At 42.8% G+C, this 14,685-nt stretch overlaps 1 protein-coding gene across 3 annotated transcripts in view; it reads right to left on the bottom strand.

The window, feature by feature from the left end:
• The window catches only part of sema4f (sema domain, immunoglobulin domain (Ig), transmembrane domain (TM) and short cytoplasmic domain, (semaphorin) 4F), a 128,354-nt gene that overhangs the window by 413 nt on the left and 113,256 nt on the right, over positions 1-14,685 (bottom strand). For all 3 annotated transcript variants that reach the window (XM_037758606.1, XM_037758607.1, XM_037758605.1), the window contains 13 exons: positions 14,525-14,584; positions 9,968-10,066; positions 8,641-8,752; positions 7,717-7,836; positions 7,451-7,605; positions 7,181-7,362; positions 6,276-6,417; positions 5,188-5,401; positions 4,813-4,922; positions 4,526-4,677; positions 2,690-2,745; positions 1,517-1,707; positions 1-1,279 (listed from right to left, as the gene is read on the bottom strand). The exon at positions 1-1,279 is cut by the window's left edge and continues 413 nt beyond it. In XM_037758606.1, coding sequence (XP_037614534.1) covers positions 554-1,279; positions 1,517-1,707; positions 2,690-2,745; positions 4,526-4,677; positions 4,813-4,922; positions 5,188-5,401; positions 6,276-6,417; positions 7,181-7,362; positions 7,451-7,605; positions 7,717-7,836; positions 8,641-8,752; positions 9,968-10,066; positions 14,525-14,584 — 2,319 coding nt within the window. In that variant the 3' untranslated portion in view covers positions 1-553. The remainder of the gene's footprint in view (positions 1,280-1,516; positions 1,708-2,689; positions 2,746-4,525; positions 4,678-4,812; positions 4,923-5,187; positions 5,402-6,275; positions 6,418-7,180; positions 7,363-7,450; positions 7,606-7,716; positions 7,837-8,640; positions 8,753-9,967; positions 10,067-14,524; positions 14,585-14,685) is intronic.

Genomic DNA, 14,685 nt, shown 5'->3' with positions numbered 1-14,685 from the left:
CAGTCTGACTGGGCAGTCTATGGCTCAGCAGTCCTTTGGTGCCTTTGGACCTGTCAAGGTCTGGGATTTGAGTGTCAGAGAGAGGAACAGAAATAGAGAGAGAAAGAGAGAGAGAGATTCAAAGTGCACTTTTCTTTTGCAGTGCCATCAGGAGAAGAGAATGAGAGAGCAAACAACAACAGAAGTTAAGGAGAAAGACAATATGGCTTTTCAATGTCTACACATGTAAACATTTCATCTTTGATTTTTTTTTTTAAACATTTAAATTGCGCGACATCACACTCAGCTCCGTGTCCACAGTCCAAAGTTATATTTACATTTTATATTACATCTGACACATTTATTTAGCTGTGGCTCTCATTAACACTGTCACATGTTTTCTCTCTCACATGCTTAGACATCAACTTATATATTTCTCATATATCTCTGTAGTCTCTCTTCATGCCACAGCTCCCAATCAAAGGCATTTGGCAGTAGCCACTTTTGCACTCCTCCTGGTATTCAGTGTGTTTGGGGGATGCAAAATGGTGCGATCATCATTTAGATCACCTTTTCATATGGAACTTTCTTCACACTGAGCCAGTGGTGCTGGTGATTTAAACATGGGAAAGCTGGCCAACTCGTCCTCTAGTCCTTTTATTCCGTCCCCTAACCCGTCCCCCAGCCCCTCATCCACCTCGTCCCTCTCCCCCGACTCCCTCTCTACCCCCTCCGGCCGACCCCTCTCCCTCTCCCCCGTCCTTCCGTCCAGCAAGTCTGCAGCTAAAATTTCAGAGGCGAACTTCAGCCCGCTGCTACTTGTGTTGCAGTTGGTATACAGGGCATTCCCATGACCATTGCTGGGGTTGCTGTGGATCAGGGTGCCGCTGTAGCTGTTGCCGTGGTGACCACCATTCCCCTGGTTGCTGAGGAGCGTCGTGGTCGTGTTCGTGGTCGCCGTACCGTTGCGCTTTTCCGTCAATCTGAACCCTTCTGACAGCAGGCTGGCACTGCTGGGGGACTGCGGCGTGGCCGAGGAGCCCAGCAAGTCCCGCCCCTTCTCTGACGACAGCGAATTATCCGGAAGGTGGTGACCCTGGCGGGCTATGCTGCGCCGGCGGCTCACGAAGTAGAGGAGAAATACACCAAACGCTAAACCCAAGAAGAAGAAAAGGATGTAGATGGCCAGGACGTGACGGCCTCCTGCTGTCGCCACCGGTCCCGTAGTGGGGTGTTCTAGTGTCAGCTGATAGGCTGCTCTACGGCAGGGGGTGGGGTCTCTGCTACCTGGTCCTGCCTCCTGGAGAAGAGAGACATGACAGAGAAGAAGAGTTGTTTGATCTGTTTGAATTCACCTTTTAAATTCCACCTGCATCTCACAGTTTACAATAACAACACATATTTTTATAAATCAAGCAGAATAATAAAATTGTGGGAAAATGTGCTAATAAATATGTTAGTAGGAGTTTCCAAGTGTTTAATAGCAGGAAAAGATAGAATAGGGGTAAATGTGTTAAGCTAGGTTTTGCCTGTGTACCTGGCATGTGCAGATGTATTTCCCGAGGCTGTCCTTTGTGACAGTGACCTCCAGGTCAGAGTGGTGCTGCCGGGTGTGTCTGTGGGGAGGATGCTCCCAGCTACAGGGCCTGGGAGACAGCTGGACACATGGCAACAGGAGGCGCAGACCCACAGAGACACGGAGCTCCCTCATGGACGGGGTGCAACGCCCTGGAGGACAAAACAAGCAGGGAGACAGAAGAGAGTTGAATGACAGAGAAACAGACATATAGAGAATATATTTATATTACACAGGTTTAAAATCGATGATGACGTTTGCTCAGTCTTTACCCCACACCATTCCAACCCCTTTTATTAGAGGGGTAGCGGTGGGGGACAGGGGATGTTCAGGGGTCGATAAAAAGTCAACACTAGATGTCACATAGAAGTGGTGTACATCATCTGAAAGCTGGGAACCTGAAGATTAATATGAGGTGCAGCTCAGCACTGTGTGTCAAGTTGTTCTCGTCATAACTCAGGAATAACATAAATGAATGAGTGAATGAAATTAAATTGTTGATACCATTTGTTACAAAGATTTGGTGCTATATTTATAAATTTTTTACCACTCATGAATTGATAAAAAATGATCAATAATCCCTCGAAAATACCACATTAAGACACCAAGACCTTGAGGAACACCACAGAAAAAGCCATGCTGTGATTATGGTATCAAAAAAAACTTTTGACATTTTAAGATTTCTGCATGAATTGCATTTTTCGGCGATTGGATGGCGAGCACTTCTGTTGTGTAAACTGCTCAGAAACCCCTTTATGTCAATCTGGCTAGGCCAAGCCATCCATCCTCTGAATGCTCTAGGTCTGTAGTTTGTGGTTGTAAAGTTTCATGAGGCTGTGATTATCCTAGTGGTCACCACAGGTCATTTTATATAGTGAGGTCAAGTTTAAAAAAATGGTCTCACTACAATGAAAAGGCTCCTATGGGGACTAAAATCATCACACATGAATACAGTTGGGCTCATTGGATCCACAAGAGTCTCAGCTTTACAGTGATTCATGTAATTCAAGACTGTTAAGGGACCCCAGTATGCAGAAATATTCAAACACAACATTTTAGAATAGGCGAATATAACACATTGATACTGCATTAATACTGTTAAGGGGTTAAAGTATAAACATGAGATACACTTACCTTCCTCTATATCACACAATCTCAAGGCGTTGTCTACCATATCACCTGGACCAGGCCTGGACACACACACACATAAAGGAGTCACATTTTTGCAGCAAAAATACTTTACTTGGCACCTGCTTTTCTAAATATCTCTTCAAATGGATTAGTCCATCAACAGATACGCAGAGATTGCAAAGGTTCTCCTGCTTTTATGCGGCTATTGGTTTTATATTTCTCTTTTTTTTTTTGCTGTTGGTTACACTGAATCATTTTAAGACTTTTGAGGGATAGTTCGGGTGTTTTGAAGTGGGGTTGTACTTATCCATAGTCAGTGTATTATCTACAGTAGATGGCGGTCGGCATGCCCCCCAGCAGACGGGAGTTACCACTCAGGAGTAACGCAATGTACTGCTGTGGACGGGGCCGGCAGCAAATGTATTTTAGACACCTAAAAGAAAGGCTCACCTAAAAAAAAACAATATCTGTTTAATTGTATGCAATATTTAGAATATTTTCACTGCTTTACCTTGCCATCAGACAGCTGTTTCCAACGGGGAACCGAAGCTGTTGTATCCATCCATGCTCTCGCCAAAGCCACCAGACTCCATTGAAAAAAACAGTAAATTTATATTGCAAACACAGGGGTTGTTGGTCTACTGCTGCCTCAATCGGTTAGCTACCTCCGCCAAGGCCGAAGGCCTAAGAAGGAGGTTATGTTTTCACCGGCGTTGGTTTGTTGTTTTTTTTGGGGTTTTTTTTGAGGGGTGGGGGGTGGCACATGAATAATCCATTCGATTATGGTGGCGATCCGGATCATGGTCTGGCTTCTGGATTTTTTTTGTGCATTAACACCATAGGCTTTAAGACATGCACAGTGTTACTGATGACGCGTTCATGGCGTGTCACCCTGCCTCTTTCCTTCTGCCTGCAGAGAGATGGACGGAAAGAGAGCAAGGTGTGGACGGAAGGGGGGACACCTGTAGATTCTGCGTTTTTTCACATTAAACTGGGTGTAATTACAGTCGAGTTCGACCAAAGCGCACTTGGTGATTTTTGGAAAGAGTAACGACAACGGTTTATGTGAGTTTTACTTTGTTTCTGTCTAGTTTGAATGAAGTGTTTTACAATGCTACGCTACGTACAGCTGATCTCAACATAAACAAAAATACACGTGGATGAACTGGATGAAATACACGTGGATCGTACTCGGGCAGCTTGGCGGAGGTCTGCGCTCTCCAAGTGCCATTCTAGTTTGTTTGTGTTATTTGTGTGACTTTGGTGAATTCAAACTAAACAAAGTCACACAATAACACAATCAAACTAACCGATCGAGGAAACGGTAGATCAGCAACTTCCGTGTTTTGCGAGATTAAATTACTGTTTTATTTTCAATGGAGTCTGGTTGCTTTGGCCAAAGCATCGATAACAGCATCAGTTCCCTGTTGGAAACACAGACTGAATAGCTGTCTCACGGCAAGGTAAACCGGCGAAAATATTCTAAATATAGTGTACAATTAAACAGATTTTTTTTAGGTGAGCCTTTCTTTTAGGTGGCTAAAATATGTTTTGCTGCCGGCCCCGTCCACAGCAGTACATTGCTGTCCACTTCTTCAAGCTGGGGGCGTGCCAACCGTCATCTACTGTAGGTGATACACAGACTATGGATAAATACCTCATACCTCAAACAAAACACACAAAGTGATAAATGAACAGACAATAAAGAGAAATAGATCCATTTTTTACACATAATTAAACCATTTTCTAACCCAGTACTGGGATAGAAAATACTCTCTGCCTTTCTGTTTCATTGTTGGAAGGTTTCCAGCTCTTCTGTTATATTCCCGTAGTACTCACTCTGCAGTTGTGGGCCTGCAGGCTCCCTCCTCTGTGCTCCACACACAGCCCAGTCCTCTGGCTCTGGCACACACCTCACAGCTGGGATACAGAGCGCAGCCTTCAGCCTGGACACGAGCCAGAGACAGAGGGCTGCCCACCAGAGCCCGGCCCTGGAAACACAGGGAACCCGTTAGAGAATCACTGAGCAATACAACAGATATTTCTGGGCACTGCAGATTAATATATGCATGTGTGTGTGTGTGTGTGTGTGTGTGTGTGTGTGTGTGGTTGTGCAGTGCAAATACCTGGTGCAGTAATATATTGTTGACAGGCTCCTGTGAGGGGAACAGAGGAATCTCCTGCAGTAAGGTGGCGTTCTGGCCCACCACCGCTACCCGGTGGAGCTCCCCGCGGTCTGCAACACACACAAATACACATGGAGGATTTATTTTTGTTTTACAACATTTAATTTAGTTTATTTCATCAAAATCCAAACGTATTTACATAATTGGACATAAAATTGTCCATTATTTTCTTTCACATTTTAAATAAAGGTTTGTTTTTCTATCTCAGTTCAACTGTCACCTGCATTAACTCTAGTTTCGACAGCCAGTTTATCTCTTTACATTTTCTGTGCTTTATATATCCTCTCCTTATCTTTACCCCTCTTATCTCCTCACCTGTTCCAAGGTGCAGCACTGCTCCCCTCCGCTCCTCTCCACTGCCCGTCTGCGTCACAGCCAGCTTGGTGTATCTGATCCCCTTGCGGACCAGTAACGGCGCTGCAGTAACACTGTTCTCCATCAGGGGGTGGTCCCTCACAAACGTCAACACCTTGTCAGGAAGTTTCAGGGAGGACTCGAACCCCTCGGCCTTCAACGCGTTGTTCAAACACTAAAAGATGGTGGGTGGGGGGGAGAAACGAATCATTCATATTAATCTCTCAAACGTTTTCTGTCATCCCCCTCTTTGGAGGAAGAAATATTTTTCTTTTATATATAAACATAATCAAACCTCTTTATTTACTTCTAAATGTCTTCTCAACTTGTTGGGTCTCATACTGTCAGCTGTTTTCAGACATAAAATACACACCGGTCTCTCCTCATCTCCTCTCTCCTATTATTATTTATATTTATATAAATGCAATTTATGGTGCTGTTGTATTGCTGCTCGACCGCAGTGTTTACAGGTGTGTGCGGGTGATAAAATAGTTATTAACCGCAGTGAATCTGTTGTTTTTGAGAGGCTCAAGGACGAAAAATATGGACCGAAGCAGAATATTTAGTTAGAAATCATGGTGTGAATTTTAGAAATGAATACAATCTCACTTTTTCCAATAATTTTGACTGTTGGACTGAGGACTGAGGCAGTTACAGAGACGGACGGCTCACACCTCTGTGTGTGTTAGAGAGACATTTGTCAACATTATGAATGACGCTGCGGACTACTCGGTGCAGCCCTACTTCGACATATTTTCTTTTGATTACCATCAGATGAGCACGTTGTCTTCTTCGTCTCAGAAGCATCGTCTGTTTTTCTTTTTGACCCTGTCAAATATCTGTCCATTCTGTAAACCTACAGACTGTCTGTCTGAGTGAACACCACTGTTACCATGGACGTATAAAGAGACGATTTGTTTGCTGTTCTGCCGTGAAATTGATTGTTTTTAAAAAACACTGATCAAGGAGAATGTAATGAAAGACATTGTGTAGAGTAGGGGTGGTGATGGTACAGTTATAGCTGTGATGTGGGTTTTACAGTTTAGTACCTGGCCAGGCCTCGGTGTGGGGACGGGTTCAGGGTTGATCCAGTTCTCGCAGGTCTTCTTCAGCTCTTTAAAGGGACCGTCCAGCACTTTGCTGATGTCAAACAGACTGAAAACACACACTGCTGACAACTCCTCACGCTCCCTGACAAGAAGAAAAAGAATGGTTAACATTAAAGGCTGTTACACACCCGGGGGGGGGAGTTTTCAGTAACATATTTTTTCAAACTGTTCTTTTTGTCATGAATACTTTCTCACATAAGACGAGTATTACACAGCGAAAAAGCGTCAGAGGTCAATTTTCTGAGCTTTCGCACCGCAAATAAAAGCATCAACCAGTCACGTTGTGCAGAACTGGGTTGAGTTGCGCCTATATTTATAAAAGAACCACACGGAGGCTCCGTAGCCCGAACCAGGACGGCAAACTTTATTACTCCTTTCAACCTCGACTAAGGCAGCGCAGACCAGATCCACTCCTTTCATTCTTATCTTTCACAATAAAAGCCCGAGACGTATAATATTCGCAGGTGTGTATTTCGCATGCCAATGCCGTTGTTACTTTTGGAGGGAACAATAGGAAAAAGTCGTGTTAAGAGTTTCTGATTCAATGTTGAAGGAATAGTTTGACATTTTGTGAAATACATTCATTAACTTTTTGGAGGAAAACTAGATGAGAAGATCGCTACCACTCTCACGCTGCGCGGTAAACATGAAGCGGTGATGTTCTGAGGCAACCAGCAGAGACTCCAGAAAGTCACTGCGCTCAGACAAGAAGCAGGCAAAATATTGCTCTCCCTCTCGCTCTAATCCCTCTGCCTCCATTATCAATCCCTCCTTCTCTCCTTTTATACCCAACAGTTATTTTTCAATGACTACAACAACAGTAAAAATAAGAATATATTACTTACCACTGGGAGGTGAACAGCCCGTAGAAGTGTGTGCTGCTGGGGTCGCCCGGCGTGTGTTGCGTGGTGAAAACATCAGTCAGGATGTTGTAGCGCTGACCGCTGGGCTTGTCCTCACACACCAGCTGGGCCTTGAGGAAGGTGGTCCAACGACGCTGCAGAGTCTTCATCCCTCCCACGTCAGACTGAACAGGACAAGAGCCACAACAGTGAATTCACACGAGGCGATCAATCAGTCAGTCAGTCAATCAGTCAATGAAGACGTCGGGGTACCTTGCAGACTCGTGCCACCCTGGGCACTTTGACTTTGGTGTAGAGGTCGTACTCTTTGGCCACCTCGGTGAAGAAGAAGTAGATTTTGTCGTCGTCTCCTGTCGGGTTGCTGTCTGCAGACTGCTCTATGAAGGCGGAGCTCACAAACTCTGGGTCTGACAAACACACACACACAGTTTGACTTATTCCTGTGGGAAAGTATGACCCTGGTTATTTTGTGTCTGTACATGTCAACATGCATACGGGGGTTTTAGTGTGTGCCTCACCACTCAGCCAGTTGATGGATCGCTCAGTTCGGATGCGCTCCTGCTCGGCGCCCGTCGCCCGGGAGATGTCGAAAAGCGTTCCCAGGAAGTTGCTGGTGGCGGCTGTGTACAGGGTCCCACCTAGACAAAAGAGAGAGAAAGAAATGAGTCAGTACCTTAGGGGTGCTTTCACACCTGTAGTTGGGTTCATTTGGTCCGGACCGAAGGGGGAGAAACGTGATGCATTGCTGCATTATAGTTCTGGTCCGGTTCCCATTCACAAACGAAACCAGAGGAGTCAACAGGAAGTTATACAGACTTACAGGGAACTCGTTCATTGGACTGATTTTTGGCGATTGTCACCCTGAGTCATCACGACAGGAAATCCAATTCCTGTGTGACAGGATGCAGCACTTAAATCCCAGATGACTGGTGCGAACGCATAGTCCGAATGTCTTGGAGCGCACGGACACGCGTATGATCGGCGTACTGTTGTATCGCTGTCACGGACTTTTGAATGGAGTTAATGAACTGACAAAGTACACAGAGTTGGATACAAGCACAGCAGTTTTAACAGCTTTTGAGCTGTTAATCAGGGAAAATACACGCGCTGACGTGTTTCTATACATGGCCTTAAATACAGATCACTTCCTGAGCAGATTTCACCATCAGCATATGGATTTATTAGTAGTTTCGCTTTTGAAATCACATATCTGCCATCATAAAATCCTTTGCTTTCACACCACAAACGAATCGCACCAGAGTGGAAGCAGAAGGTTTTCAGGTGGTCTCTGGTTCGGTTGTTTGGTCCACACCAGGGTTCAATTGACAGCTTTCAACACCAGCCCAAATGAACCGTACTAACTGGGCGCCTAGGCACCCTAAGATTAAGCTGATATTCTGATCAACCAGACAACAAACAAACATAAAGCAGTACTGTCCCACCTGCCATAACAGCTGTGTAGTGCTGGCTGGGCTCAAAGGGACACTTGCCCTTCCCCGTCTCCATCTTGACCCCTCCGTCCTCGGCTTTCTCCAGGGTGAAGGAGGAGAGCTCCTGCAGGGAGACAGGAAAGGAGAAGTTAGAACTAACTGAATTGCCAAATGAATAAAGGTAATTATGGAAATAATTCTTTTTTTTTCACAGCTATCTTGTGTTTTATGATCCTCTGAATGAATAACAGTTTTGATCTCTACGGGTTGTCTGCTTAAAATGTCACTCTAATTAACCCTAATGAGGCTCTGCTATGCTGAAAGCGTTAGTGACTTTAGTGCTCAAAGTACCTTCTAGAAAATCATCTAAAAGTTTTTGTTGGTTGACTGGCACCATACATTTTCTTCTAATAAATACTGTTTGAAAAAAAATAGGTTTAAACGAGGGCTGTCAAAGTTAACGCGATAACGCGTTAACGCAAATTCATTTTAACGCCACGAATTTCTTAAACGCAACTTGCAGTTTTGAGATCGTAGCAGGCTCAGGTTTAAAGCTAGAGTGAAGCTACAGGTATCATATGAAATATGATGTCATACTAGCTTGTCGGGAATGGGGTTAAATAACGCTCCAAACTAGCATGGCCATTTTCAAAGGGGTCCCTTGACCTCTGACCTCAGGATATGTGAATGAAAATGGGTTCTATGGGTACCCACGAGTCTCCCCTTTACAGTTTTATGCTAAATGTGAGGGTTTCTGGACATTATCTGTCATTATTTTGTGTTGTTAATTGATTTCCAGTAATAAATATATACATACATTTACATAAAGCAGCATATTTGTCCACTCCCATGTTGATAAGAGTATTAAATACTTGACAGATCTCCCTTTAAGGTACATTTAGAACAGAAAGAAAAGTGCGATTAATTTGTGATTAATCATGGACAATCATGTGGTTAAATATTTGAATTGATTGACAGCCCTAGTTTGAATGTGAATAACTTCATTGCAGTGATAGGATGACAGTGTGTGTGTTCCCTCCTGCCTGTCCCTCTGGTGAAGGACTCGGGTGTGAACGGATGTGGGAACACGTCGCAGAGATTCATTTGCAGCTCTTAATGCTCCTACTGTAGACACAGACATACGTGTGCAGGCAAACACACACAGCAGTTTGGAGTTACCGTGCGCTGCAGCTGTGTGTTTGTGCAGCGGTGTGTGACAGATCCTCGGGCATAGATCTGCCCTTTAACGTCTCACTCAAATGTAAATTCACACATGCAGATGCGGACTAACAGGAGGAAGGCTTCACACACACACACACACACAAACACACTAACTAACCAGGAAGGCACACTGGGGGTCGAAGGCGTAGGTGCCACACACGTAGATGCGTCCGTCGCCCAGAAACTCCAGCAGACGGATGTAGTTGTTGCAGTCGACCTGCAGGGGGAGACAGACACCCAGAGATAAAGATAAAGCTGAAAGAGTTTTTACATCCAGATTTATGAAATCAGGATAAACACAGATTTTTTTACGATGTACTATATATGTGTTCATATATCCTTATGTCTGTTTTAGCCCATGAACAGAAATGGTCCCGTATTAACCACACTGAGCTTTAGGAGAAAGGTTGGAGTATCAAGGATTCTGATTGGAAATTGGAGACCCCCACTGATGGGAGAGACACTCGAGACCCCCACTGGTACCAGCAGAGACCATCCATACTAACTCACACTAACACAGGCATGCAAACTGAAACTTAAGACCACTCATTGTCATGCCTTTGTAGGTCTCATAAATACACAACATAGATGATGTGTCTGTTGAGCTCCCCCCTCTGTTTACACGCACCCATGCAGCCCGCAGCCGTTATGGAAAAACACCCCCATTGTTCCTCCACCGGTTACCATGAAACCGTGACGCAGGCCGTTTCTAGTGATCTTGTGCGTGTGTGCCATCTTGGATGAGCTCCAGGCCTGAGTCACCTTCGCCCCCTGGGAACCTGATCCTCTCTGATGCCCAAATCAGCCCCCACCACCACCAAGCCGCCACCGCCGCCGCCACCGACCTGTCCCCTGAGACGGACGGAGAGCCAGAGAGGGAGAACGAGAGCTCAGCCTGGTAACAATGGGATCAGCTTGGGATTAGCTATTTCACTGGTCCAAATTAACCTCATTCATACTAATAAGATTCATTTACAATCTGGCACGGGGTGAGTCGAATGGCTGTCTTCTGTTCAGTTCTGTTCTATTTTATTCTTTTCTATGTGAGTGTGTTGGAGATTAGAATTAGAATTCATTCGGTTTTCTTATGTTAAAAGCTCTCTGTACCTCCAAAAGAGTTGTTACTCCACCAGATTAAGAAGAGAAAAAAAATCAATATCAGTTTAGGTGTACGCTTTCCGACGGGGAACTGAAGCCGTCATATTCATCTAGGCTCTCTTCAAAGCCACCAGACTCCTTTGAGAAAAACAGTAATTTCACATCGCAGAACACGGTTCGGATCGGTTAGTTTGCTTGTGTTATTGCGTGTCTCTGGTATTGTAAAGGATTAGCTCGGAAAGTCACACAATAATACAAACAACCTAACAACCAACTACATCAGCAACTCCCGTGTTCTGAGAGGTAAAATTACTGTTTTTCTCAAAGGAGTCTGGTGGCTTTGTAGAGAGTATAGATGGATGTAACAACTTCAGTTCCCCGTTGGAAACGGCTGTCTAATGGCAAGTTAAAGCGGTGAAAATATTGCAAATATAGCGTACACTTAAACTGATATTGATCTTTTTTAGGTGGGCCTTTCTTTTAGGTGGCTAAAATACGTTTTGCTGCCGGCCCCGTCCGCAGTAGTATTTGCTAGGCTACAAACTGGGGGCGTTCCGGGCACAATATACTGTAGGTAATACACCGACTATGGAGAAGTACCTCATACAACCCAACTTCAAACAATCTGTACTATCCCTTTAAGTGTGAAAACAGAGCCTACAGTATTACCCTCATGTACCATATCATGTGTTGAAAGGCAACACAAAACCTGTGCGTGATCTTTGACAGGAAAACAACTCTCCAGTCAACACCGAATAATGATCACCGATGACTCAACAGTTGTTGTTGAGCTCAGTAGAGCAGTGCTAACCTACCTGTTTAGTTTCACAAAAGACACGTATGATGTTTTCCTGTGTTCAGTAAGCCTGCTGGTAGCAGATGAGCATTGTGTAACCCTGCAAACTTGCCCTGATGTGCCCCCTCTGTATGAGTCTGTAGTTTAGGCATTATTCACACACCATGTCTCTCTGGGTCAACTTCAAGGAAGCTTCTTGTTGAGTCTATTGTCTTGTCTCTCTAATCTAATTTCTTGTCTCCTGCACTGTACAGTATTTCTCTCTCTCTCGGCTCCTCGTCCTTCCTTCCCATCTACCACTCTCCCCCTTCCTGTTTCCATCCCTCTCTCCTTCTTCTTCTTTATCCTTCTCATGTAATCTAGTAATCAATGTCTTCTCAGGAAAAAAAAAAACAGTGAAAAGCAGAAAAATTATGATGATAATTATCTAAAATGGGTCAAAACTAATTGTGCTTCCCTTCTGTTAATACACTGTGCTTCCATCAGCTTTGTTTATCTTTTGATTTGACCTAAATTCGTGGACCAAAGGCATTTTCCAGGCATTTTTTGAGCATTATTGGGTCATTGGAGGGCTACAGTATGATGCTGAAGCTCTACAACAGCCTGGTAAACTGTTAAGAAACCAATGAATCAGTAAGACATTACTCAACAAATAGAGTTCCAGCGTTCAGTTAGTTTACTGTAAGCAGTTTGGTTTGGTGTCCTATTGTAGTCGAAGCATAATGACATGTACAGCTTGAGTGTACAGTATGCTCTATTTAATCAGTTTCTGGGCATCTGTGACTTCACATACACCACTCTTACTCTCTTTCTGTCTCACACACACACACACACACACACACACACACACACACACACACACACACACACCCCTGATGAGGTTTTGGCTTAAGTCCCAGAACTTCCCATCCGACGCCTAACAGTGCGGGGTTGTGACACACACACACACAAATACACGTCCATGCTGGAGCACAAAATATAGGCCCATGAAATCACACGTTTCAAATCTCTGAGGCCACTTGAATCCAATAAATGATGCTTAAAATAAAATGGGAATATTACTATGCTAGGGTTGGGATTTTTTTATCAAGTCTGAATCCTTCCAGTCCCTTATCAAATATATTTAGGTCCAGCTTTCCACAATTTTAGTAAAAACATGCTTAAATAATTTAATATGCAATGAGTAAATCTCAAAGATTCACATTCAAAGAACTATAATCTGATTCAATAAGAGATCTGTGAGGTTTGGAATATTACAGAGGCTCAGTGTAGTTTCACGACATTTACAGTAAGTGGCGCAAAACATATCATCTTGGCACCGTTGGGCCAAAGTACGACGGAGTATTAGGGCCACATTGAGGAAAAACAATTAATCTGAGATTTTGTGAATAAAGTCATAAATTCACGAGAAAAAAGTCATAATATTATGAGAATAAAGTCATAAGTTTAAGATAAAAAAAATTGTAATATTATGAGAATAAAGTCATAAGTTTACGATAAAAAAGTTGTAATATTATGTGAATAAAGTCACAAGTTTACGAGAAAAAAGTTGTAATATTATGAGAATAAAGTCATAAGTTTACGAGAAAAAAGTTGTAATATTATGAGAATAAAGTCACAAGCTTACGAGAAAAAAGTTGTAATATTATGAGAATAAAGTCATAAGTTTACGAGAAAAAAGTTGTAATATTATGTGAATAAAGTCATAAGTTTACGAGAAAAAAGTTGTAATATTATGAGAATAAAGTCACAAGTTTACGAGAAAAAAGTTGTAATATTATGTGAATAAAGTCACAAGTTTACGAGAAAAAAGTTGTAATATTATGAGAATAAAGTCATAAGTTTACGAGAAAAAAGTTGTAATATTATGTGAACAAAGTCACAAGTTTAAGATAAAAAAGTTGTAATATTATGTGAACAAAGTCACAAGTTTAAGATAAAAAAGTTGTAATATTATGTGAATAAAGTCACAAGTTTACGAGAAAAAAGTTGTAATATTATGAGAATAAAGTCATAAGTTTACGAGAAAAAAGTTGTAATATTATGAGAATAAAGTCATAAGTTTAAGATAAAAAAGTTGTAATATTATGAGAATAAAGTCACAAGTTTACGAGAAAAAAGTTGTAATATTATGTGAATAAAGTCACAAGTTTACGAGAAAAAAGTTGTAATATTATGAGAATAAAGTCATAATATTATAAAGTAGTAATTTGACGTGTTATTTTAGAGGGGAAATAGAGCAGCGTGCCGCCGGTGTGCTGCCATGATATCTCTCTCATTAACGCATGTATAGGTCCTGTTTGTGCATGTGTGTGTGTCCTGTACATAACAGAGTGAAAAAATTGAATTTCCCCTCGGGGATTAATAAAGTGCCTTTCTTCTTCATCTTCTTCTTCTTCTTCTTCTTCTCATCTTGTGAGGTTATACTTCAGGTTTCACAAATAACCAAATACTTCATATTTTTGCACATCAGCACCACATTATCATCAGTATCAGGACTTTGAAAAGATTGTGCAAGAAACTGAGTTTATTCCAAAGAAAGAACCACACGGACCTGGAAGAAATTAATTTTTTTCTCGTAAAGTTATGACTTAAATTCTCGTAAAGTTATGATTTAATTTCTCGTAATATTATGACTTTTTTTTTCTCGAAATCTCAGATTTCCCCCCCCCCAATGTGACCCTTATACTCCGTCTCACCAAACAACCTGTTCCTGCAGGATATGAGCATCAATTTTAAAAGAAGGTGTGTGAGGGGAAAACACACTCTCACAGCTCTCACCTCCGTCTTTCCCTTCGCCACGCAAGACTTCCTCTTCTCCTCCGGCACATCCCAAACAATCTGGAACAAGAAAAGAGAGAGAGAGACAGAGAATTGGATAAGTCATTGTCGCTCGCTCATCAGCAGCTGATTAGCAGTCAGTCAGTGTTTAGACTCATCAC

This window comes from Sebastes umbrosus, chromosome 22, assembly GCF_015220745.1.
Source record: "Sebastes umbrosus isolate fSebUmb1 chromosome 22, fSebUmb1.pri, whole genome shotgun sequence".
Classification (NCBI taxonomy): domain Eukaryota; kingdom Metazoa; phylum Chordata; class Actinopteri; order Perciformes; family Sebastidae; genus Sebastes; species Sebastes umbrosus.
This window is presented reverse-complemented; position numbering and strand designations above follow the sequence as displayed.